Source organism: Rhipicephalus microplus, chromosome 1 (genome assembly GCF_043290135.1).
Source record: "Rhipicephalus microplus isolate Deutch F79 chromosome 1, USDA_Rmic, whole genome shotgun sequence".
NCBI classification, from domain to species: Eukaryota; Metazoa; Arthropoda; class Arachnida; order Ixodida; family Ixodidae; genus Rhipicephalus; species Rhipicephalus microplus.
The window spans coordinates 32,861,829-32,888,112 of record NC_134700.1 but is presented as its reverse complement, the minus strand read 5'-3'; the positions used below and the strand labels follow the sequence as shown (position 1 = coordinate 32,888,112).

Here is a 26,284-nt window from a genome sequence, read left to right as displayed (position 1 = left end):
CGTGCCGTCTTCCCGCTTCGCGATTTCCAAATTCCTCGGCGACGGCGATGATCTTAAGCTTTTGCTGTGCCGTGAAGGCCTGCCGCCGTACGCTACTCATGGTGACAGAACAAATCGACTTAGGCCTGGCGAACGGTTCAAGATGTGGAGAACTAGCGGTATCAACGAGGTAAAGAGCGCTCACACTCGGCGACAACTTGACAGCACTACCCCTTCTAGTACACTGTAACGGCACCCTGGAAACAACAGAACCGAAATGCATGCCTGCTACCGCGTCAAAAAGTAGTACATGAATTTACTGATTATATCTCTATAGGCACTATAACATCTCATTTGCCTTGCTGAAATAAATACTGTTTTTATTTATTATGAAACTTACTTTATTTATTATGGAACTTTTTAGACAGCACCATCGTTTCGGCAAGCCCTTTCTAAAGTAAACATAGCGTCCGTGACGTAGGGATACGTGGAGGGTCACTGAGTGGCCGCGAACGTCCAAAAAATATACTTGTGGTGTGACAATTAGATTTTACATAACAATCGAATTGTCTCTCCCCAAATGGTTTTCTAAACGCTTCAACGATGCAAGCAAGTGAAACCAAAATCAGCCGCAAGCTGCCGTGCTACTTGCGGAGCAACACGAATTTGCGGAAACCGCTTCCGAAGCCTTCGCTACACTGTTAAGGGGCTTCACAGCACAACACGCATTGCTGGGAAGCAGCGCTATAGAAAAAACCCTGCGTATTATTCGCATCTCCACTTTCCCACTGAAATTTTTGGGTTTTTCGTGCAGGTTATACGCGTGAAAATACGGTAGGTTGCCACAAAATTCATACTTGCTGAAGACCTTCTTAGCCTTAACCTAGCATCTGAACTTACTGACAAGCACGACAAACTTGAGTTATAATGAAGCTAGGAGGTGAAAGTGTTCGAAGAGATGCGCTTCGTAGACACAATGGGAATATAAAGGTGTACATTGTTTTTGGACTGCCTCACAGAAGTTACCTGACAATTTAAAATAGTACACAGTCCTTCAATAAGCACTCTTTGCAATTGTAGTAATCGGGGATGCGCGTCTGCACACGTTTGCCTCGCAGTGAGTCAATCAATTTCGCACGCAGTTTGCTAAGCATTTCTACTTCGGCTTCAGCATTCTCTTTGCAAGAGAAGTTGCGCACGGCAATCTCAAGCGCCGACACTCTGACACTCTCTAAAGACGATGACGACTGTGTCTTTGCTGCTACCCTCCGTGCTGCAGCTGCAGCGTGGCCAGCACATGATGAGAAAGGAGAAGCGTCTCCACGCGGAGAGAGGCAGATCTGCATTTGAGAGAGAACCAACACTCCATGGCAGTCTTTTTTTTTCTCTCTCTCTTCGCGCGCGACGTTAAAAGGAGAAGGGTCTCTGTGTGGCTGGGACAGAAAAGAAAGAAGCGTGGCACAGGCACGTCGCAGATCGGCATTTGAGAGAGAACAAACATTCTGCCGCAGCCTTTCCTTTTCTTCTCTTTCGTCTTCACGCGCATCATTGAGGTATCGGGAGGTGCCACCGCAGGATTATTGGGCGTGGTACTGAGGGCATTTTCGGAATGCGGTATATTCGAATCAATCGTCACAAGTGCTTGCACATTTGAATTACGGGGCGTTTTTGCCCACTGGTAAACACATAGCTTTGTCGGGACCACAGCATCAGTTCTAGTTAACTGGAAGTTCGAATTGAGCATGTTCAAATTCATGAGATTTGACTGTAGTTGAACGGTGTTTGTGACAAGCTGCATGCGCTTCTTAGCCGTTTTTCAACTTTATAAAGGAGCACTGACATCAAATTTACTCATGTCAATATTTTTGCCTCATCAAGTAGCTATCGACTCCTACTAGCAATTAGCGACCTATAATGCAACTGAGAGACAAATAACTATCACATTTATTGATTTATATCACTGTTGTCTAGCATGATTCAAAAGTGCGGGCAATCCAGACATTTTTAGCTCTGGGAGCGCTTCCAGTGGTGCCACCTCGCAGTCTCCTCCAGATCGCACCACAGCTGACCACTTCCCCACAGAAAAAAGTGACGTCAGGCTCAGCTTTTCCGCAAACATTTCGTTGGTTAGGCACACACATTCACTCATGCCTTTTCACCTGCATTGCTGTTGTCGCAGTATAAATTGTCAAGTAGGGTTGAATACAACAGTCTGGAGCTTTGAATTGCCGCGATTCGCGACTTTGCGAATCATTTTTGCTTCGATCGGCCTTTTCAAGAATAGCGATTCTTTACTGGATGCCACTCCAAGCAGCAATGAGGAGGTGCTCGAGGATGCATTCTTCGGCCATGCTCGCTCGTGCGTCTAAAGTAGCTATATTGGGGTGTTTTGGCATGCACAACATTTAGGTGTACGCAAAGGAGTGATTGGAATAACCGAATGTACATCAGCGGAGAAATAGGATATGTTTCCTGCCCGCCAAGTTCTCTTTTGTGCCTCTAGATGGCTCCACCTATGTGGTCTCTTCACAGTGGCGGTGGCAGTAACCCGGTATTATGTGGACGCAAAGACGTCTACGGATGAGCTGAAGTTCTCTATTAACGATACCTGTGTGGTAGTTGATAGCGATGATATCTGTCTAGATGCTTCTCCACTTCGATAGCTTGTGGTCATGTTGGCGTGTAACTTGGCGCGTTATGGAAAGACACCCTCATTGCGCCTTTTCCGCGCTTTGAACTAGACGACTGCATCTTACAACGGCTCCTTGACATGCTGACTGACGAGCACACATTAAATCATGCTCTTATCTTTTGCCCATCTTTCATGGGTGGTTTGCATCTTGGTAATTTTACGAAATCGTTCAAAGCGGTGCGACAAAGATCAGACATGACGAGTGAATGCGTTTTCAGGCTTCGGCTTCAGTCAGCGCCACGATCTGAACGCTCAAATTGTTCACGTCATCTCAACTGGCGCATCGTCACTGAGGATGGTTGTGTGAAATATATCTCACTGAACGTGTAGCACGAGTGGGAATGTCGCAGGGGCACTCCATTTTCTATTAAGCTCTCATATGCTGTTTGCCGTCGAAATAAAACAACTTCCACGTGACGGACGCGATTCAAATTTGGCAAAGAGAACCCATGCACACCGAGCAATTGAACGAAGGACAGATCTCGATTCTGAAATTTGGTGTCAGTGTTGCTTTAAATTCGATTATCGCAAAACCATATTTTTAGTACTTGGGTATTTTTTCTTTCATTCTGCATGAATGCCTACAGCTACTAAAGCAGAGTTGAAATCATGCACTTGATTGTCTTAGTGCTATAAATTTTCATAGATTCCAATTAACTCAAAACTGAGGTGTTTGTTGTTAAAAATTCACAGCAAAAAATGCAATATCAATCACTCTCTATGAATCACTTTCGACTGCTTCAGTTGAAAAAGTGGAAAATTTGTAAGATAATGATGAATTGGTTATGAGAATATCCCTTTTAGTCATTGAGGAAACAGTACCTCAAAATGACTAAACATGTCCACTGTCGTCCCCAACTGCATTTCCCATCCCTTAGTAACCATTCTGTTGCTTTTACTGTCCATTGATTGTCTGCTCTGCACATTACAAGACCAGCTCTTGTCCACTTTTTTCTGCTTGTTGTCTACTAGGACAACTACACTGTTCCCTTACCCATGCTGCCATCCTGCAATTTTTTAATGCTATCATTTTGCGTTCCTTAGCACACAGCATAGTCCTCAGCATTTGTTGTGTTTTTTTACATGATTGAGCCCCGTATGTCATGACTGGCAGTGTACAGTGGTTGTATACTTTTCGCATTATTGATAGTGGCAGATATCCTGACATTCTCCCGCAAGTAGTGGTCCTAGGTCCATTGTATGTGGTCTCTTGCCACGCTGGTCTACCTTGCAACTTCAAACATATTTGTCCAGGTGGAAAAAAGAAGCACTTGGAGTCTGCAATATTCTGCAGTAATGAGACATTGAAGCAAGCAAGGAAATTTAAAGTATCCTGCATTATGAGGAAGGGATAGCTTGAAGTGTGGCAGGGGGCAGATAGACTATTCTGGCACTTGAACACTCGAGTGCCTCAATGTGCCTCTAAGCACCGATTGATCTTTTTGTTTTTTGTTATCGTGCAGTTCACTCTGCAGCTGGCCCTAGGAGGCTTCGCCGAGTTTGTGATGCACCTGACACGGCTGAACCCTGACATGATATACCTGCACCAAGACTCCGGGTTCATGAACTTTTCGTACTTCAAGTTTGATGTGGACGACATTTCTGGTAAGAGCCTTCATTGCTCTGCTGCGTGCCTTCACAACTGTGCCATTCATGATTGCTCATTTCCACTTGACTAAACTTTACTAGACTTTCAAATAATATTTGTTATGCAACTTTTTTATGAACTGCAAAAGAATAAAAAGAACCACAAAAGTTTCATGCAGTTATCTTCACTGGCTCTTGCCACATATTTAGTTTTCTTTTTTTTTAACCTTTTGTTATGCGTTTGTTTGTTTACTTCTTCAAGATTCTTTGTTAATGTGTTTTGAGTATTACTTGTTATACGACTTTCTGCAAGAAAAAAAAGGAAAAAAGAGGAAAAAAGAGGGTGGGGTTGCACATTGTGGCGTCTCAAGATAGAGAGCGCTACGCTCTTGGAGTGGACCAGATACAGTGGACACGGTCGAAACGAACCCAACAACGCACATTTATTAAAGACGATAGTCTTTCTTGGAGACCTTCCACAGGAAAACTTGGGTCTGTCTGTATGTGTTTCCGTCTGTGCATTTGTCTGTTTGTTTGCCCTTAACGATATCTCAAATGGCCGACCTCATTCGCAGCACCCACTAATATTGCTCAAGATCTAGCGTTCATACTTGTGCGATTGTGAATTTAAAAAATGGCCTTGAATCTGCATGTTACACTGCAAATGTCATCGAAAGACTATTGTCTTAGGTCTGGAGAGAGTGAACAAAACATTTATTTGATGTTCTGCGCAAGAAAATTGGCGAATTGTATTCTGGAGTTGCTGCGTTAGTGCCTCAAGCGTGTAGCAGAGGGGAACGAGCGATTCAAGGCACGTTAGACAGAGGTGCCATATGGCAGTTCGAAAATGAAGGAAGGCGTGCGTGCCAACAGAGAAAGATGCGGGCCTGTCGTGCTTATTCAAATGCGCTGACTCAATGCGCTTATTCAAATGTGCTGACTCAATGCGCTTATTCAAATGCGCTGATGAATGAGACAAAAAAGTTTGACTCCTCCTGCGGGTTGTCAATGAGCAACTTTTTCGCTGGACTCATGCACAAGCCCCCAACTGCTGTCGATGAGTTTGTCACTGAAGCTACTACCATGGAACGAGCACTTCAGCAACGCTCTCTGCAATACGACCGCCAAGCTTCTGTTGCCGCGGTGTCACCTTTCACCTGTGGAGAGGATTTAGCAGCACTCTGCGAGGAGCGCAAAAAAGTTCACCCCACTTCTACTTACCCGAGTGCGACGATTCTGGGTGACATCATTCGCGACCAACTGAGGAATGTGACCCAACCATTTCTCCCAATGGGTGTGAAAGCTCCTGCTTTGTCTTACGCCGAAGCATTGAGAAGTCCTCAACCTTCTACCAGACACCGGTCACCTTTTACTTTTTACCATCGCCCCGTCAATTCGCTCCTGCAAATACCTACGAGAGCACTTTATAGCATGATGTCTCGCGCGAAGTCACCCGTAAATCTGACGGATGGCGCACCTCTGACAATAGGTCCCTTTGCTACCACTGCGGCGAAGCAGGCTGTCTGTACCGCCAGTGTGCGTATCGCAGGATGGGCGTTCAAGGGTTTCACCCTAGCGCGCGTTGAGTGAGCAACGAGAAGAATCCTCCAAGATTGAACAATACCTAGCAGCGCAGAAGTCGTCCCCTCCTCCTCAAAGCCACCAGCCACGCTCACCTTCTCCTCAGTGCCTTGGCTTGCCTAGTCGTTATGTCACATTCTTTAGTGTTTGAAACAGGTCCCCAAGTCCTGGCCCACGCTAGGAAAACTGAGGCCAGCGGCCTCTAGGAGTGGGGCTGTTGGCCTCAGTTTTAAGTTTTAAGTTAACCTGTGTGAGTTTTTAGCTTCATTTGAAACGTCTTTCAATAAACGCACTATCCATACAAATTGGCAAATATTTAAAGAAAAAATTAACAGCCTAGCAGACAGATACATCCCAAGGATAGCGATAGGAACGCAACCAGAAAAACCATGGTTCAGCAATTCTTTAAAAAGGTTGGATAACAAAAAGAAACGTTTATACCGAGCAGCAAAAGGTACCACAAATGTATGCGCATGGGATAAATATTACACAGCGGAACGCGCATACTTGTCAGCTGTTCGGGAAGCAAAAAAAACGTACTTTCACGAAGACCTGCCCAAGATGCTGGTCAACAATCCAAGGAAATTTTGGCAGGTGATTAATCCTCGAGATATAAACAGCAACACGCTAATTAACGAAGACGGTGAAACGGTCGACGACGTGGAGTGCGCTAACATTTTCAATGCAGCTTTCGCGTCAGTATTCACCAAAGAAGTTAGCTTACCATTTCCTTCTACAGCGTCAAGCACACCTAATACCATGCCAGTTATAACTTTCCATGTTGATGGTATTTCCTCTTTAATTGACAATCTCAAACTATCATCTTCAGCCGGAGTAGACAACATAAACTCAAAAGTGTTAAAAAATACTAAAGATATCAGTGCTGCTTATTTATGTCTATTGTTTTCTCAGTCACTTTCCACAGGCACCATACCTCATGACTGGACGGTGGGAAGGGTTGTTCCAATCTATAAATCAGGGGACAAGAATTCCCCACTTAACTATCGCCCCATTTCACTTACAAGCGTACCTTGCAAAATCATGGAACATGTCATTTATACAGAAATCATGAAATTTTTAGACTCGAATAAATACTTTCATCCTTCACAGCACGGATTTCGCAAAGGGTTTTCTTGCGAAACCCAATTGGCAGCGTTTCTGCATGATCTTCACACAAATCTCGATACTAACCTACAGACAGACGCGATATTTTTAGACTTTGCGAAGGCGTTCGATAAGGTACCTCATCAACGATTGCTACTAAAACTATCTTTGGCAAATGTACACCCCGACGTCTTACGATGGATTGAAGCATTCCTTAATAACTGCTCACAGTTTGTCTTTATTAACAACAGCACCTCTGACTCCCTGCGTGTAACTTCCGGTGTTCCTCAAGGATCTGTTCTCGGGCCTCTCCTCTTTTTAATATATATTAACGATCTACCTGGTCATGTAACCTGTAATATTCGCATGTTTGCGGATGATTGCGTCATTTACAAAACCATTACTAATACATCTCACCAAATTTCTCTTCAGGCAAATATTAACCGTCTGCAACAATGGTGTGACTGTTGGCTAATGACACTAAACCCCGCTAAGTGTAAAGTTGTGACATTCTCCCGTCGACGTAACCCTCTGTCCTATTCATATTCAATCAATAACATATCATTAGAAGCTTCGCCCTCATACAAATACCTCGGTGTTACCCTAACTAAAGATTTATCTTGGAACGCACATATCACTAACGTCATCTCATCTTCTAATAAATCACTTGGTTTCCTTAAACGCCACCTAAAACAAGCCCCAAAGCATGTTAGATTACTAGCCTATCAAACCATAATCCGCCCTAAACTCGAATACGCATGCGCAGTATGGAGCCCCCACCAAACATATTTAAGCAACGCTCTCGAAACCGTGCAAAACCGTGCTGTAAGGTTCATACACTCTCAATATTCATATCATGTCAGCGTGTCTTTATTGCGAAAGGACTTAGGTCTGCCGACCCTTGCCTCTCGTCGCCGTGTTTTATCACTATCTCTTTTTCATAAGTTTTATCATTGTTCGCTCAATCAAACGCCGTACATTATTCCCCCTGGCAGAACATCGCATCGAACTGGGCACATCAACCATGTGGGCCGCCCCCGCACTCGTACTACTACCTTTTCAGGTTCTTTTTTCCTTCGCACAGCCATAGATTGGAACAGCCTGCCTCACCAAATTGCCGCCCTAACCAGCGCACCCGCATTCATGCAAGAGATATCTCATCATTTTTCAGAATAACAATTACTAGATGTCATTTTTCATCTTTCCAACTGATTGTATATACCACAAAATCATGTAAACCATATTTCCACGTCATGTTTAATAATGCTTATTCAAATGTCATTTCTAACAATGTATAATGAACATATGTAAACCCACCCCTTATGTAATGCCCCTGTTGGGCTTTTAAGGTAATAAAATGAAATGAAAATGAAATGAAGTTCGACCGAACTTACAAACATCCCCCGCCATGGCACGTTGACGAACCCGATTTCTCTGTCACGAAATTTTCTGAACGCGACCCAGCAATTTCCGCCGATATTTCTATAACAGTTGCCAATCTCTCGGCCAATGCACTCGTGGATACTGGCGCCAATTACTCCGTTATGAGTGGCAATTTCGTGGCTGCTCTCCGAAAAGTGATGTCTAGAAGCCGGATTTTTAGGCTATAAATAAGTGTTTTAGGCGCCAAAGACAGGCAAGTAAAACACCGTTTTAGGCCCTCGAAATCATAATTATAGGCACAATAAATGTCTACAAAAATTGAAATATTCCAAGAAAACGACTTCGGTGGCTTGTATAAGCAAAAAAAAAAAGTCATTTTTTAGGATAGCAGAAAGATACCAACAATTTAACATAGACATGCATTTTCCACGCTATTCGCAGTATGTGGCCTTTCATTTTCTTGTCTAGCCTTGTGCGTCAATCGTCCACCATTCAATCCACATACTCTCCTGGATCTCTTTCGTTTCGTTGCGGCTAAGAAGGGCAGCTCAGGAGCAAATAACCAGACCACTGATTCTCCAGTAGAAATAGATGCTTGGTCTAATCGTGCAGGACTAATTTCTCCTGTATCGGTGAACACCTTAAAGGGCTCCTCACTAGGTTTGGGCATTTTGAGCTGAGAAGCGTAATGGTGTTTTGGGCACTCCGCATCATTCTTGTTAAGATTTGCAAAATTACATGTCTATTTATTTATTTATTTATGATACCTTACAAGCTCAATGAGAGCATTGAGTAAGGGGGGTACAAACTTCAAAGAGTAATAGGGCGGTCATCAATAACATGGAATACACAGAAAATAACACAACATCGTGACGAAGCGTGTCTAGTCACTTACACTCAAACAAATGTAATACGTGAATGTTTACCGATATGCACAAAGCTTGAATAACAAGAAATTCAAGGTACATGAACGAAACACAATAAAGAAATTCGGAAGGCGTAGGTATAGAATTCAAGTGAGCAGCAATGGCGGTGCAACTGAGCAACAAAAACTGGGAGAATAACAAGAACTGGGAGAACAATGGCAATAAAAAACAACATACACGCGCATTTTCCAAACACACATACTGCTAGCCGTACGAAGGCATTCACCAATATAAATTGCAAGACAACGGTGGGTACAGCAAAAATTAAAGAGAACCAAAGAGAAGTGTGAAACTAGGTGAGTGGCACAGCTGCAGCTACAAACATCAGTGAAGTTAGAGCGATTAGTGCGATGAAAAAGGATAACTCACATGTTCGCGAAAAGAATCTGGGTCGGTGATGGAGGCGATGCAGTCAGGAAGGTCGTTCCATAATGATATGGCCTTAGGAAGCGCTGATAAGTTGAATGCCTTTGTTTTGCCGTAAATGCGAGTGAAACTAAGGTGATTGTGCAGGCGTCTGGACATGTACAATGGTGCTATTAGGGGTAGCGTAGAGCGTCTTGTGCTGTGAATATATTTATGCAGCAAACATAACAGTGCAACAGAGCGACGAACGTGCAATGGCGAAATAGAATGTTCTTGTTTTAATGTTGTTACGCTGCAATGAGTGCTATAATTGCGAGATATAAACCGGGCTGCTCTGTTTTGTATGGACTCTAGCAATGTGGTTAGGTAATCTTGGAAAGGGGACCAGACTGAAGATGCAAATTCCAGCTGGGGGCGTGCATAAGTGAAATAGGCCAGTTTACGGATGCTTGTTGGAGACTTTCGCAGATTACGACGGAGATAACCTAATGTTTTTGAGGCTGTCGCAGAAAAACGCTCAATTTCTAATGAATGCCACTTGCACTTTTAGCGGGCGTGCGCCCTAAGATCTAGGAAGTGACGTACAGCAAGGAATGGGACTGTTTTTACGTCGCTCCTTTATGTTGACATTCGTGGGCTGACGTCGCATACCATATGCTCTTCATCAGAACTTTGGTAAATGCTAGCTATATCTAGAAAAGCAGAGAAAAAATGTCCCATCTCCTGATTATCTCCTGCATTTTAAACGGTACTCCATTAAGAGCATTGCACGTGACATTACTCGTCATGTTCGGTTTGTGTGTTCTGTTGTGTAGCGTGAATGAGGAGTACTTTGGTTTGGGCTAGCTGCTTCATATCATTTTGAAAGGGAAGCGCAAAAGCAAAGGGAAAAGAAAGACAACACTCTTTGTCTCTGTGTCTTTCTTTTCTCTATGTCTTTCTTTTCCCTGTATTTATGCACTGCCCTTTCAAAATCAGTATAAAGAATGAAAGCTCAGAAATATAATAAAACACTTATTATTGTTTTGAATAGCCTCGAGATGCTATTTGCTAATCCGACGTCGTTTCGTGTCCGCCTCAGTGAACCAGTCGCCATAAGGTGGTCTGCTGCTGACCCGAATGCCGCGGGTTCGATTCCAGTCGCGGCGGTCACATTTAGATGGAAGTGAAAAAGTCGATGCCCGTGTACTGTGTGATGTCAGTGCACGTTAAAGAACACCAGACGGTCCAAATTTGCGGAGACTTATACTACGGCGTTCCTCATATTCATATAGTGGTTTTTTTCATGTAAAACCACACATACTACCACTATACTACTATGTACTACTACTGCTACTACTACTACCACGACCATCCCATTTTGCTTGCGTCCGTCTTCTCGACGTTCCTGCATCGTGCCTTCGCCAACCCTAACAACGCTCAGCTTGTGTTCAGTGCGTCGCCTTTGACCGCAGTTTCAGCAGAGCGACATCATGAATCACGTTCGTGGTACATGAACCATGCCAGCCTCTTCAAAAGGACGCGCAATGACTGATACATCCGACAGAAATGGGTAATACAAAACAGAGAACGCCGAAACAACATAGCATCGATGGCGTACGTGCACGAGTTGACTGGGGCACGTCATGCGCCCATGACCTTGCTTACGCATGCTGCTCTTGGTGCGTATGCATCATGTGATTCTCCAGCCCCGATACCGAAGAGAACGGGGAAGGATGAGGCTCGTGATGGCTACATGGGACGAAAGGCAAGGGATTCATGCTTGCGTCTTTTCATCATGCATTGGTGGGTCGGAGCGAACAAATTTGAAAAATCACCATGGTAGAACGCTTTTCACTGGGCATGCAAGAACTTCTAGTGTCTGACTACAACTTAATGCACCTAGAGAGAGACGAATAAAAAGTAAATTACAAACAAATCAAAACCCGCGTGCACTTAACATTTTTTACTTGAAGGCGCTGCAGCATATTGGTTACAATGTCAAAGAAAGCGTGCCTTCATTGACACAACACACTTTGTTCTATTTATAAGCCATTTCATTTTGTCATGAAAGTGACAAAAATGAATTATTAGAAAAATTTTATCTGATACAACATTCTAAAGTATTAATTACCATTGCGAGAAGAGGACTCTTTAGGTACATTCATTTTGGAATGCGAGTTCTACTATGAAATGATTAACATAGGAGCTTTAACCGCAGTTTAATTCAATGTGATAGTAATTTCCATCCTAGTTAATTTTTCATATTGTTACAGCTGTCATTTTCGAGTAATGGCTCAGAACAAACCTTGAAGCCCTGTTTTTTTTTTTTTTTTTTTTTCATGTTTGTCTTTTAAAGACAAATGACAAGGGATCTCATACGGAACAAGCATATTCAAGCATACGGTGAATGTATGCTAAACACACCGTTGATTGTAAACATGGTGGCACCTATCTCAGGTTTCGCTGCATAAAGTATAGCGATTTGGCGATCTTCGCCATCAATGAATCAACAAGAGCATTCTATGAGTGGTCCTTTATGGTTTTTCATGCGTTCTCCAGCTACACCCGGCTGCCAAGGAAAACCTGATCTTCCTTTCCCACCGCAACACCCAGGTTTTCAGGGCTGTTCTTCAGTTCCTTCAGGGCACTGGACAGCTATCTGTTGAAGGTGGTCGCCGCGTCCTCGCCCATAGATGTCACTTATTTTCTTACCCCATCTTTCATTCTCTCTCCTCTTTCTCCTGCAGACGCTGAGACGTTCTTCCACTAGAAATAGCGTCTTTTGCACTCCTCATGATTCTCCATTCGCTCACAGCATGTCAGCTTTGTCTTCGTTGAGCCTTATAGTGTTTGGAAATATCAATGTTGCTTTTTTTTACATTAATAACGGTTTCACACAACGCTCAAAAACAAAATTTGGGTTTGAATAACGGTCATATAGGCGCTCATTTGTAAAATAGGCATTTATAGACACTTATAGGCATTTAGGCACGAACACCCAAAATAGGCATTTATAAGCACTATAAAAACACCATAAAAGCCATTCTTAACCTCTAATTCATGCTCATATACCAAAATGGCACGATAAGAATGCAAGAAACAAAATCTAGTGATGTTGCCTTGGAACAGTGCGCAACTCCGTACCGCGGGTAGTCATCTATTGACACCAGTTGGAAAGTGCACTGCCTAAGTATATATTGGCGCTTATACCCTCATCGAGACTTTCATTGTACTGCGGAAATGCTCCAGGCAAGTCATCTTGGAATTAGACTTCCTTCGAGAATATGGGACCATTATAAATTTCCGAGAATCGCTGGTGATGTTTTCACGTAACACACATTCTCAGGTTTGCAAATCGCGTATGATGGCATTGCGTGTATCCGACGATTCAGCAACACCAACCGAACGGCTCTCAAAGTTGTGGAAGGCAATGTGTCCGTGCTCATGTCTCGTCAAGTATGCGTCGCCTGCGGCCTCATAGAACTGACACAAGAGCCTGCAAAAATTCTACTAACCAATCTCAGTCATGACCAACACATCATGGGGCAGTGTGTCATCGCTTACTTTGAAGAAATCGGAGACTCAAGAGCCAGCTTATCACTCGCGCAACTTTCTTCTGGCCCTCACGATGACAGTCTGCGGCTAAGCTTGATGTGAACTTTGCACTATCGACTTGACAGCAAGAGAGTCTTCGCTCCCTTTTGCTTTCCTTCAGTAATTGCATTGTCACGACATCCTAATTCAAACAGATGCCCGTCACGAAGCATAGAATCATAACAGAGCCCAACGAAAGGCCTATTCGACAACATGCTTATCATGTTTCCCCCAGAAAACAAGATGCTATTCGCGACCAAGTGAAACAAATGCTTGCTGACGACATCATTCAGCCATTTACAAGGCCCTCAACTCTCCCACCATCGTCCTGTCAATTTGCACCTGCAAATAACTACGAGAGCACTTTCCAGTTTGAAGTTCCACGTGAAGTCACCCGTGAATCTGACGTATAGTGCACCTCTGACAACAGACCCCTTTGCTACCACTGCAGCGAAGCAAGCCATCTGTACCGCCAGTGTGCATATCGCAGGATGGGCCTTCGTGGTTTCACCAAAACGCGCGTCGACCCAGCAACGGGGAGGGTCCTCGCGAGATTCAGCGATACCTAGCAGCGCAGCAGCCGTTTTCTCCTGCACAAAGCCACCGGCCACGCTTACCTTCTCCTCAGTGCCTCGGCTCGCCTAGTCATTACGCCACGTTCTCAGGTGTACGAAACAGGTCCCCAAGTCCTGACCAGCGCCAGGAAAACTGAGGTCAGCGGCCTCTGGGAGTGGGGCCGCTGTTGACAGAACTGACAAACATCCTCCGCCACGACGCATTGACGATGCCGATATCTTTGTCATGAAACTTTCTGAGCGCAACGCAGCGATTTGCGCCGATATTTCTATAACCGTCAACAATCACTCGGCCACTGCACTCGTGAATATTGGCGCCAATTACTCCATTATGAGTGCTAACTTCGCAGCTGCTCTCTTAAAAGTGGTGACGCCATGGAATGGTTTGCCACTTCGTACCGCGGGTAATCATCTAGTGACACCGGTTGGGAGGTGGACTGCCCGAGTACATATTGGCGCTTTGACCTTCATCGGGACTTTCGTCGTACTTCAGTGCCTCAGCGATGTCAACTACGAAGTTATTACAAAGCCCAGCGCGCGACCTCCTGTCGTGGTGCACAACTGGACATCGTCCACGTGGCCAGGAGACTTGCTGAAGACTTGCTTCTGCCGTCATACATCTGAAAGCATCGATTCGAAGCTTTTGTAAAGGGGGAGTAATGGCACGGGCATGTAATCAGTTTCTGGCTGTTGCGTGGCTAGTTTCATCACTACTTGTGCCTGCCAAAGGATTTGGGCTGAAAAAAGGCAACGAGGAACTTGCACTGCTCGTTGTTCCACTCACTGCTGCACTATTACTTGTACTCATTTTATTACCGTGACAATATGTATGGGTAATCAGTTGAAGAGAAATGGTGAGCACCGGTCAGCCAGTTAAATTAAACTGGTTTCCATCAGGTTAACCAGTTGAACACATATGGTCATTCAGTGTGTATATAGCACTTCCGGAAGACCGCATTAGAAATCATGGACTCTTTACAGCCAGATTGTTTCATATTAATGATCTACTCTAATAGGAAAATGTTGTCCAGTTCAAATGTCTACATCCGATAGGTGGACAGCGAAATCGTCGCTCATGCAAAGGATCGTGGGCTACACCGTCTGTCTGCATTAACTTTCGATTCGAGATGCCTTGTCGCCGTACGGGAATTTTCGCCAGTACCGTCGCTTTCTCCGAGTTCCATGCACACTGGTGATGATGCCCTTTTCAGTCAATTGTTGCATAATACTTTGGAGAGCTATGCAGGTCAGTTGAATAACAAATGCAGTCACTACAAGCTAGTTATAATCATGCTAGCGGTTTCATCATTCAAGCGGCAGGCACCTCTAAAGGCATGCTTGTTTTGCAACAAATGTGCTATCATGCATGTTTTGTCTCATACAAAAGTTTTCTACACATCATAGCATCACAAAATATCCGTTCATTTGTTCTCATGTTGCGCCCCGCCGCGGTGGTCTAGTGGCTAAGGTACTTGGCTGCTGACCCGCACGTCGCGTGTTCGAATCCCGGTTGCGGCGGCTGCATTTCCGATGGAGGCTGAAATGTTGTAGGCCCGTATACTCAGATTTGGGTGCACGTTAAAGAACCCCAGGTGGTCGAAATTTCCGGAGCCCTCCACTACGGCGTCTCTCATAATCATATGGTGGTTTTGGGACGTTAAACCCCACATATCAATCAATTTGTTCTCATGTTGCGCAAAATTATTTACCGTATTTACTCGCATAATAGGCGCACTTTTTTTTTTTTCAAAAAATTCGGCTCGAAGTAAGGAGTGCACCAATTATGAGGGGTAAAGTTATTGAAAATTTTTTTTACTCGGTTCTTGCGCTTTAAATCTGCACATTTTTCAAGTAAAAGGCGACTTTATCGCTTACCAATTAACTCAGCATAAAATAAACATACCTACGTACCTTTCAATGAACAAGCGAGAGCCGTCAACTGCACACACTCACGTAAAATTTATTTACACAAAAGTCGAGGTGTTCCTTCTTTTCTATAGTCGGAGTCCGAGAGCACACATTTATCCTTGCTGAGGGAGGATTCGTTTTCGGTGTACAAATCATCTGCACCCCACAACATGTCATCCTCACTCGCATCAAGTGCGTTCAAGATACCTGTCTTCTTGAAGCTTTTCCTGATGACTTCGTCGGAGATCGCCTGCTACGCTTCCACGATCCAAGCGCGCAGCATTTCCACAGGCGGCCTCTTAATCTTACCACCTGAAGCCAGCTGATCTTGTCCTCCAGCCATCCAGGTGGTGTACAGCCTTCGAACATTGTCTTTGAAAGGCTTATTCAAGGACACATTCGAAGGCTGCAGTATCAATGTGAGGCCGCCCGGAATCACTGCCAGATTTGTGCACAGCTCCTTTATCTCATCTCGTAGGCGGTCTACCTGGTGGGCACCTGGTAGACTGCATACATGGCGTACATGGACGGGAACAACAGACCACCTGGTCGCCGACTCCAGAGAGCTGTCACCCAATTCACCATGAGTTCCGCCCTCATCCTGCCTTTTTCCTGGACTCTGACGTAGGTGCCTTGAAGAAAATTTGCCTTTGGAAGCGTCTTACGTCTAAAAATAACATAAGGCGGTAGCTTGCGCCCATTCCCTGTCACTGCCAGCATTACGGTGCTTCATTGTTTATCAGTTCCAGAGGTTCTGACGATGACGCGCCGTGCACCTTTCTCCTCCACTGTCATGTTCAACGACATATCAAAGCAAAGGGGTTCTGATCCACGTTGCCGATTTGGGACAAAATGAAGTCTTTCTGCTGTCGGAGCTTTATAACAAAACGGTGGAAGTCCACCGCTTTGTCCTCATATGCTGCGAGCAAGCGCTGGCACATGGTGGTCCTTCGCAGTGCGAGACCATGGCGCCGCATGAAACGAGTTGTCCATCCAGAGCTGGCTTTGAACTCTTCTGCTTCTATGCTGTGCTCGGGCTATTCTGCGTGCCTCAGTCTGCACAGTATTCAATGACACAGCACAGCCGTCTTGTCCTAGCCACTTGTATATGCTGGAGCAGTTGCTCTTCGACGTTTGGATACCTGCCGGTCTTCGGTCTTGGCACCGCGGCAAGCCCGTCGTGTCTTCTTCGTCGCCTTAAGGTTTTCTTTTTGATCACTGCAATACCCAGTACTGGTTTCTCCAACACCAAGATGCCTGCTTGCAGCCCGGTTGCCGTGCTCCACCGCGTACTGCACTGCCTTCAGTTTAAATCCAGTCATGTAGCTTGCCTACTTGCCTATGGTGGAACCAAAGTTGAATACACGACCACAACATATGCACACCACTTGCAAAATGGCATTTTTTTTTTCTCTGGTGGTGGTGATGGCGATCGAGCCTCTGGCATTGTACACATTACCTCAAAGGAGCGCGGCGATTTGGAGGGTCTTAGCAATTGCTGGAACAGTCTTTTTTTTTTTTTTTTTTTTTGCTCATGGACCTTTTTTTTTTTTTTTTTTTCAAGTTTCATTTCGACAAACCCGTTGGTTAGGTCATTGCACTTGGAATTTTTTTATTTTCTCCTCAATACACCTTTTTTTTTTTTTCTTCAGTGTATGGGGACTGCGTTCCAACTGTACCGCTGGGGGATAGAATTGTTTATGATTACGGCCAAGTTCGGGGTGCGCCTATTTTGCGCACCCCGAACTTAAAAAAATCGAAAATTGGAAAAATCGAATTTTCCGCGACTAAACTAGAGGGGGGGGGGGGTGCACCTATTATGCGAGTGTGCCGATTATGCGAGCAAATATGGTATTCAACTTTTGTGTTACAAAGATACTATCACAGGTTCATTAGAGTGAGTGGCAATAGTAAACTGTTTCTTACTTTAAAAATGAAATGCGCTCATAGTTTTATGGCTTTTTTTATGCCTTTCCATCTTCCTTTACGTGAGATGTCATTTCCTCATGCACTCTAACATTGCGTTCGATAGTATGCGAAATTGTGCACATACACCATGCCTAACACAATCTCTCTAACACGCTTGCAAGTATGACATAATAGAAACGCCGTACCATTTTACTTATTGCTTCATAAGCGACTTTCATCATTTTATGTCTTATAATACCGTTAATAGGTAGGCCATTTTCTCCTGGTGGTCTTTTCTGGGCTCAGCTGTTTCCTTAAATTTGACAGACAGCTGGCGATGCAAAATATGCAATGCAAATAGACTATATCATTATACTTAGTCGGGCAGAGTACGCATACTCATGTTGTCATGGTACTTATTTGAAATTTGGCAGCATGTGCCCATACGTGTGAGTGATTTTAAAGTGGTCACCGTTTGTGCTCAGAAATACTAGGCCGACGTAGTTCTGCAAAATATTGCTGCATTCGTCAAAGCACAGCCACCTAGTGTGTTCGAATCCCATCTCTGACTGTTATTCGTGCAGAGTACGCGTACTCATGTTGTCATGGTACTTATTTGAAATTTGGCAGCATGTGCCCATACGTGTGAGTGATTTTAAAGTGGTCACCGTTTGTGCTCAAAAATACTAAGCCGACATAGTTCTGCAAAATATTACTGCATTTGTTAAAGCACAGCCACCTGGTGTGTTCGAATCCCATCTCTGACCGTTATTCGTGTTTTCCCATTTCCACTTCTAACTCCATTATCAGAAATGCACGAAATATGCATTTGTAAGAGAAAAGAAAAATTTACGTATTCATTCCACCAGTGGCAACAAACGTGTCATAGAATTGCACCTGTTTCCTTTCCGATTACACTGTGCAGCAGGCAAGAAGGGATAGCCCTCATACCAAAAGTACCGTAGCTGACAACATGCCCTTTTGGTATCCCCCGATTTTACAAACATGCAGAGAGGCCAGTTGTAATGCACTGTTTCAGTAGTTTTCTAATTGGAATGTGTGCAAGCAATTAAAAGCCGCTGGACCGATCGGAACTGTTTAGAGTGTGGCAATGGTTCGTCCACATTGAAACCCCTCATCCCAGTTGGTTTCGAATTCCTTTCATTTGGGACCAATTGCTAGAAACTGAGATGACCAATTGGACTTATTCACTTTTATTTTCATGAAGGGATTCTCTTCACTAGTGAAGCTTTCACAAGAAAACACTGCGGTTATAAAGTTTTAGTATAGATATTGAAGACCCTTATTACTCCTTGCTGCATGAAAACTTGTTAAGATGTGTTAATGCCCGCTATAATCTAGAGTCGAATCTCATTAATTCGAACATGCTTAATTCGAACTTCCGGTTAATTCGAACTCACGATGAAATCCTGTCAAAGCTATGTGTATTCTAGTGGGCGAAAATGCCCGGTAATTCAAACACGCAAGCACTTGCGATGGTTAATTCGAACATACTGCGCTTTGAAAATGCTCTCAGCACCCTGCCCAATCCTGCGGCGGCACCTCGGACGCATCAACGCTGTACGCGAATAAAAGGAAAAGGAAAAAGCTGCGATGGAACGTTTTTTTTTTTCTCTCAAATGCCGATCTGCTATGCGCCTGCGCCACGCTTCTCCCTTTTTCGCCTCTGCCACGTAAAGACCCTTGTCCTTCTAACGTTGTGCGCAAAGAGAGAGAAGGAAAAAAAGAAAGCTGTCACGGAGTAGGGCTCACTCTCACGCGCCGGTGCCACGCTTTGCCCTTTCCCATCCCTGCCACATAACCCTTCTGCCGATCTGCTTTTTTCCATGTAGAGACGCTCCTCCTTTCTCGTCACGTGCTGGCCACGCTGCGGCTTTGGTGCAGAGGGTAGTAGCCGAGATGCAGTCGTTGTTGTCATCTTTAGAGAGTGCTGGCGCTGGACATTGCTGTGCGCAACTTCTCTTGCCAGGGGAATGCTGACGCCGAAGTAGACTTACTTTCCAAGCTGCGTGCAGAATTGATTGACCTATTGCAAAACAAACGTGTGCAGATGCGCATAACCGATTGCTTCAATTAATAGCGGATGTCCTGTGATTTGTGAATAAATGTAAGTTTTCTGAAACTTCCCCCTCGTGTGTTAGCTCAATGCACATGCGCCACTGCATGTGGAACTCCCTGTTTACTTAGCTTTCATTAATTCGAACTTCTTTTAATTTTAACAAATTTTCGGGCCCCTTCGAGTTCGAATTATCGAGATTTCGGCTGTATAAGGGCTCGCGATTGCTTTCACCGATAAATGTAGCATTTGGAAAAAGGCATTTTTAGAAATTCTTTTTGTGTATTTAAAGTCGACACTGGTAGGTTAGAAAGAAGATATTTATGGGCCGAAATCAGGAATATGTATTGGTTCTTTTTCTTAGTGATTTATGGAATATATCGCTGAAGTACTGGAAGATTGTAAAAAACGGTATAGCCAAAAATGGCCTTAAATCGGCCGTCACGAAGTCGTGTTAGCACAAATTAAGTGATAGCTTTAGCATACAGGTTAGGCATCTTTTAGATGTAGATTATCCTTTTAATGCATTTGCCATTGTCCCTGAATGTTTAAAGAAGTCTGTTACGTTAAGTCCAAGCATGGTTTGCAGAAAGCGATAGAAAGAAGCGCATCGTAGGTATACCCAACATTTATTGCTCGTCGCACAAGCTCAATAAAGTAAGACGTAGATAGGGTGTTAATGTTGTTTTTATGGCGGCCAACAAGCGAGGTAAGGTTTGCGTTGCTGTGCAGAGAGAGAATCAGTGAGTGATGGACAAGAAGCAGACCGATAGTTGTTTTTAACGTAGCTTATGGCGTGAAAAAAATACCAGAGAAGGACAAGCACAAGAGAGACACTGAAAAAAGGCCAAAGAACTAGTAATGTATTTCAGCAGAGTGACTTGCGCTTCTCTGCTGAAATACTTTGCTGCTGCTGAGATACTTGTTTTGTAAAATACACCAAGAAATTCACTGATTGCCATACAAGTGTGGTCCTTGCCAGCTGTGGCCCCTTCTGACGGGTCGGTGCATTAAACAAAGAACACCAGAGGTTTCTAACCCGAAGCTCACCTTCTGGTCTTTCTTTAAGTAGTCCAGAGTGTAAGTGCACGCCGATGCTCAATAAATGTGCACTTTTGTACTGACATTGGAATGAAGAAGCGAGTCTGATGATTGAGGCCTGGCATATCAATAATTGTTGTCGCACTTGCGTGAACCAACCGAGGGTTAACTTACATAACGATGAAATCAAATATCTTAAGAGTTATCTTACACAATCACCCCCACGAGTGCCAGATTCATAAGTTTGCATATCGAACGGGCATGCGATACCTGTCTTCTTACGTTTTAACGAGTGCGCACCTTCTCAGGGCATGGTCTCTCCTGCGCGAATGCTTATCAGACTCATCATTGAGGAGAACGGGAAGGCCACTTCACTGGCTGCTGTGGCTGTGTTTACGAAAGGAGCATGCTGCTCTTATACGATGAAGTAACAGTTGTGACAGTTGTTCACGCTCATCCTCTGTATACTTGTGCATTCGTTTTGTGCACCTTTTCCTGTCAGGTAGTGCTCAATGTACATGCCAATGACTGCTAATGGGAAATTAGAGAGAGGAGAATTCAGCTTTTACTTTCATAAGGCTTGCGCTTCGTATCTACTTCGTACCTCTAATCACCTCGAGTTCGTTCATGGTATATACTAGTTCATTGTATTCATGGCACTGCGGCTCAACGCTCGCTAAACCTGCATGCACAGATAAGTTTTCGTGCCTTATATATTTCTTATCGTTGTGCACATCTTCAGTTGTTAGTAAGTGTTCGTAGTGTCCTGATTTTCTCCTTCTGCTTTTAGAATTATCTAGAGTGCTTCATAATTGTATCTTGTTTGGTACATCAACCCGAGCAGTTATTTTAAGCAGGCACAACCAAAAATGAGTAAGTAGTGTGCCAGAAGCAGATTTATGTTTGCTTCGTGAAAGTTCACTCATTGCTGTACAAGTTGATGTATAAGGTTCGTCTTAGCTTCTTCCACTTAGGAATGGCATGCAGGTGTGTTAACAAAATATCAATGGAGGCTCACCTTCTAATCTATTTTTAGATAGAGTGCAAGCCGAAATTCGATGATGTGAAGGTGGATTTACTGATCTCCACCGCGCTCTTGGAGTGAACGGACACAGTAGACGCGTTCCAAAATAACCAAACAACACATATTTGTTTAACTACTTTTTGATCGACGATATCGTCACCCAAAATATTTAACACCAACTGGGATCCACACGCTAAGCAACCTTACACAAAATTACACAACACTCAACAACTTGACAACCAAGGCGGTGTCGCTAACACCTGACTCACCACGTGGGCCAACCGCAGGCAGACCGCGGTGCCATCCACGTTAGACCCACCGTTAGAGGCAACCGTCTGCGCTACCGCCCCACGCCACAAGAGACCAGCCTATTTCTTGCGCACCACCACCAAGGCATTCCGGCCAGGCGTCGCCACCGGCACTAACGCTTTCTAATCATAATGATGATAGTGGTCATCACCGCTCGCGAACACAACGCCACCTATCGCTCAATAGTTGTGACCCCCAAAATACGGCTCGTGTGTGAGACAAGTGCGCCAGGCAGCGCAAACAACTTTACAGGGGTGTCAGCAGCCCCACATTCCCTCAACACTAATTCAAACCATATCCCGGAAAAAAAAAAAAAACAAAGAATCAGCTACACAAGCTCTAACAAAAAAACGACAACACATGTCCCTACATGATGTCTGTGCACCACGACACCGTCGTCGGTCAACACTTCTTCACTGTCCGGCTCGATGACTTCACCTCAATACCGGTCCTGCAACAGTCACGTTTCCGTCAGCGCGACGACCCGTCACTCGCGTTGACACGTCTTCCGGTTGCGACCTACACTCACAAGGACGCCGGATCGCAGGCAGTTGCGCAGGTCTCGGTCATCTTCATCGCTCGACCTCACGACCGCATTCCTAGCCAGAGGCGCTGAAGATGTGCAGAAGACAGCCAGCTGTGGGTTAAATCACTCGCGCCGCGTGCATTCAAAACACTCAAAAGAACAATGCAGTAGAGCAAATATAAGGGAGCTTTGGGCTCCTCGCCCATGTGGTACAATGGTCAGTACTGCTAGCTCATACATCGGCGGCGGCCGAGACGCCCATAAAAAAAACAAAAAAGGCACAGCTTTGTCGCAAAAGCGAAGCAATGAACGCGATGGCAACAATTTGAAAGGTCACGCGCAGAATGGGAAGCAGATCAAAATGTGCCCCGCGTTTCTCGCGCACAAATTACACATGAAACGTACTCACAGGTTCTGATGCACGTAAATAAGCGTCTCATTTGTTACTTCGCTGAATCTTAAAAGCTCGCGCTTTTCGTGAACGGAGACCGCAACGATTGCAGTGACATTTGCGTGCCCGGTAAGCAGCAGAATCACTCCACGTAAAGCCCAAGGCCAGCCAAGGTGTATGTTCTTCCCCTCCACGCCACCGCTAAACAAGGGCGTGCGAGGGAGCGTAGCTCCCTTTCTCTAAGCCGGGCAAAGTACGCGTATAATATTAGATCGGGTGCCACTGCGCGATTGGCGACGTGTGTTCATTGCACCATCTTTCTGGTAATGCAGAAAACACAGCAGCGGTAAGTGGTAGATATAAAGAGCTTGCCGTTTGAATGGTGAAGAACGTCTTCCGAGGTGGCTCAGTAATTAGCGCCTCGCTTTCACAACGCAGAGGTCCCCTGTCGATTTAGCGCGCCAGAGTGCTTTTTTCAGGATTTTTTTCTTTCTTGCATTATCATCTATATACATACATATACATATACGGTGCATGACATAGACAGTCGACGCCGACGGCAAAATCCAGGCGAGAGTGTCCTTATAATTACTATCGCAATAAGAGCACTTTTGGCTAACTCGTGCATCGCAAAATAAAAAAAAATTTAGAGAAGCAAAGTGCGACACCTCAACGCCAAATCTACAGTTGTCCCACGTGCGACAGGCGGCTGCGCAGGGCCTTAGACCTAATGAGTTGCCCAACAACAACCGGCACCCACCCAGCACCCAGCCTAGGCGCAGAAGAGGCAGCTACAAGGAGACATCCACTCTGTAAGGTAACCCTATCGCTCGCCGCACACAGCAGCTTACCGAGCAGCTTACCGAGCAATCAACGTCCGCCGTCTCTGATGGTGTCACGACGCCCCAGCATCAAGCCGCAATACCAGACAGCAACGATGCCCGGCTCCCTGAGCCCAAAGAGGTAGAGGCTATAAACAGGAAATCGAACCACCCACGAGGCTTCCGTACTCACTTGCTTCGGGCCTAGCCTACAATCTATGTGCTCTAAGGTTTGTTCACCCCAGGATGCAGACCGCACGGCTCTCGTCCCAACTGAATGACATTCTTGAAAACCAACAACAACAACAAAAAGGAAACACTTGCGAGCAGGAAAAAAATAAAAACTCGCATTGCCAACAGGTTCAACCACGTTACAAGAACCGATCTCCTCGCTCTCAACAAAGCACACCGCTGACTCTAGCAAAGAAGTACCTGTAGGCCTACTCTACCCCGGCTCTTGACAAAACCTTGTACCGAACCGCGAAAGCTATCGTCCGATGCTCCAAAAGCCCCGCGTTGGGCACCCATGTTGGGTCTGAAGGTGCAAATACTGATCTTCACCACGCTCTTGGAGTGAATGGACATAGTAGACGCGTTCGGAACTAACCAAACAGCACATATTTATTTAACTACTTTTTAATCAACGATATTGTCACTCGAATTATTTAACATCAACTGGGATCCACACGCTAAACAACCTTACACAAAATTACACAACACTTAACAACATGACAACCAAGGCGGTGTCGTTAACACCTGACTCATCACATGGGCCAACCGCAGGCGGACCGCGGTGCCATCCATGGTAGACCCACCGTTAGAGGCAACCGTCAGCGCTACCGCCCCACACCACTAGAGACGAGCCTATTTCTTGCGCACCACCACCAAGGCATCCCGGCCAGGCGTCGCCACCGCCACTAACACTTTCTAACCATAATGATGATAGTGGTGATCACCGCTCGCGAACACGCCACCTATCGCTCAGTAGCTGTAACCCCCAAAATACGGCTTCTATGCCAGACACATGCGCGAGGCGGCGCAAACAACTTTACAGGAGGTGTCAGCACCTCCACAATGAATGCTAAGTTTTGTACAGGAATGAAGAGTCTTGGCATATCAGCGCATGTGTTGATTAACTTGGCATCGCATGCCTGTGCAGTTCTTTCCTCTTTACTTTCTCTCTTGTGTGCGTGTTTGCATGCTCAGTCATTTAACCTCTTTACCGGAGCACATCAGTGCCAGCATGAAAGAAGACATTCTTGTTCGTGTGATTTATTCTTGTGGGGCTTATGCGCGAACCGGCTTGGTTGATTTTATTTGAGGTCTTACTTTAAATTCAGTTCGTCAACTGTTACGTTAAATATACTACGTGTACATCATTGTACTTCGTCGGGTAGGCTGTTTAGTAGGTCTGAAGTGCTTGAACATGTTTATTTGTTTTGTTTATCATTTACTTCTCAAATAGTGCTTCACTAGATAACATGAGAAATTGTACTTAGACACTGTAAGTTGTTGCGTGCCCCAATAAAAAAGCTTTGCATCACAATTATTTTCTGTTACTCGAAAGACCTGGCGTAAGGTTAGAGGCGAGAAAAACCAAGAAGAGGCGGAGAGGCATTCTTTCTTTCTTTTCTTGGCAATCTGCTGTAACTTTGTGCTGCCACATCTTTCAAGTAGAGGTGCACCAGCTAATCCAATATAGCGTGCACTGCTACCTTTGACACGATTTTCATGTATTACAGGTGACCTGGATGCCAACCGGCCTGTGCCTTTCCGGCTGACGCCCAACCTGTCCGAGTTTATGACTAGCATTGGTGTAGCAGGCTCAATGACAGCTGGCATGATTGCCACAGCACGCTGCGTGGCCCAGCCCAACTTCAAGCTACAAGCTCTGCTTCGTGCCATCCTGCGGGACGAGTTCATTGCCTGGCACAAAAAGGTACTGCATGATGCCCGCTTGAGGAGCTCCTTTCAGAAAGGGCTGCTGCATAGCTACTGTCGCTGGCTAATTTTCCTGATACACAGGGACGCGTAAGGGTTGCGTAAGTTATCAGGAGAAAAATAACTGCATTACTAGCATGCTAATCTTATTAGTTTTAACGCTTCAGTGAAGTAATGATTTGCTACAGTAAAACCTTGCTATTTCAAGTATACCCAGTAATAAAAGTAATTTGGATGTGCACCTTTCTTGGCCTTTTGAAATGTGTGCTTCACCCCAAGAAACTCAGCTTGTTAATTGTGATGTGTTGTGTTGTCCTCGTCGGATACCTCAGTGGAGCCACCACAGCTCCACTGACGTATTTTCATCACAGATATGACGTAAACTATACACTAACAGGTTGCAAAGACAAAACAAATGGCAGCATATCCACGGAGTGAATGATGGAGAGGGGGGCGAAGCATTCGTCTGTCCATTCGTTCTTGCTTCCGTCCGTCTGTGTGACCGTCTATGCGTCCATCCGCCCGTCCGTGCATGCGTCTGTTCGTGCATCCGTCCCTGCGTTCGTCCA

General features: G+C 44.9%; 1 protein-coding gene across 7 annotated transcripts in view; it reads left to right on the top strand.

Moving 5' to 3' along the window:
* Nipped-A (Transcription-associated protein Nipped-A) overlaps positions 1-26,284 on the top strand; it is a 991,444-nt gene that overhangs the window by 950,071 nt on the left and 15,089 nt on the right. For all 7 annotated transcript variants that reach the window (XM_075869412.1, XM_075869408.1, XM_075869400.1 and 4 more), the window contains 2 exons: positions 4,135-4,276; positions 25,517-25,713. In XM_075869412.1, the coding sequence (XP_075725527.1) occupies positions 4,135-4,276; positions 25,517-25,713 (339 nt within the window). The remainder of the gene's footprint in view (positions 1-4,134; positions 4,277-25,516; positions 25,714-26,284) is intronic.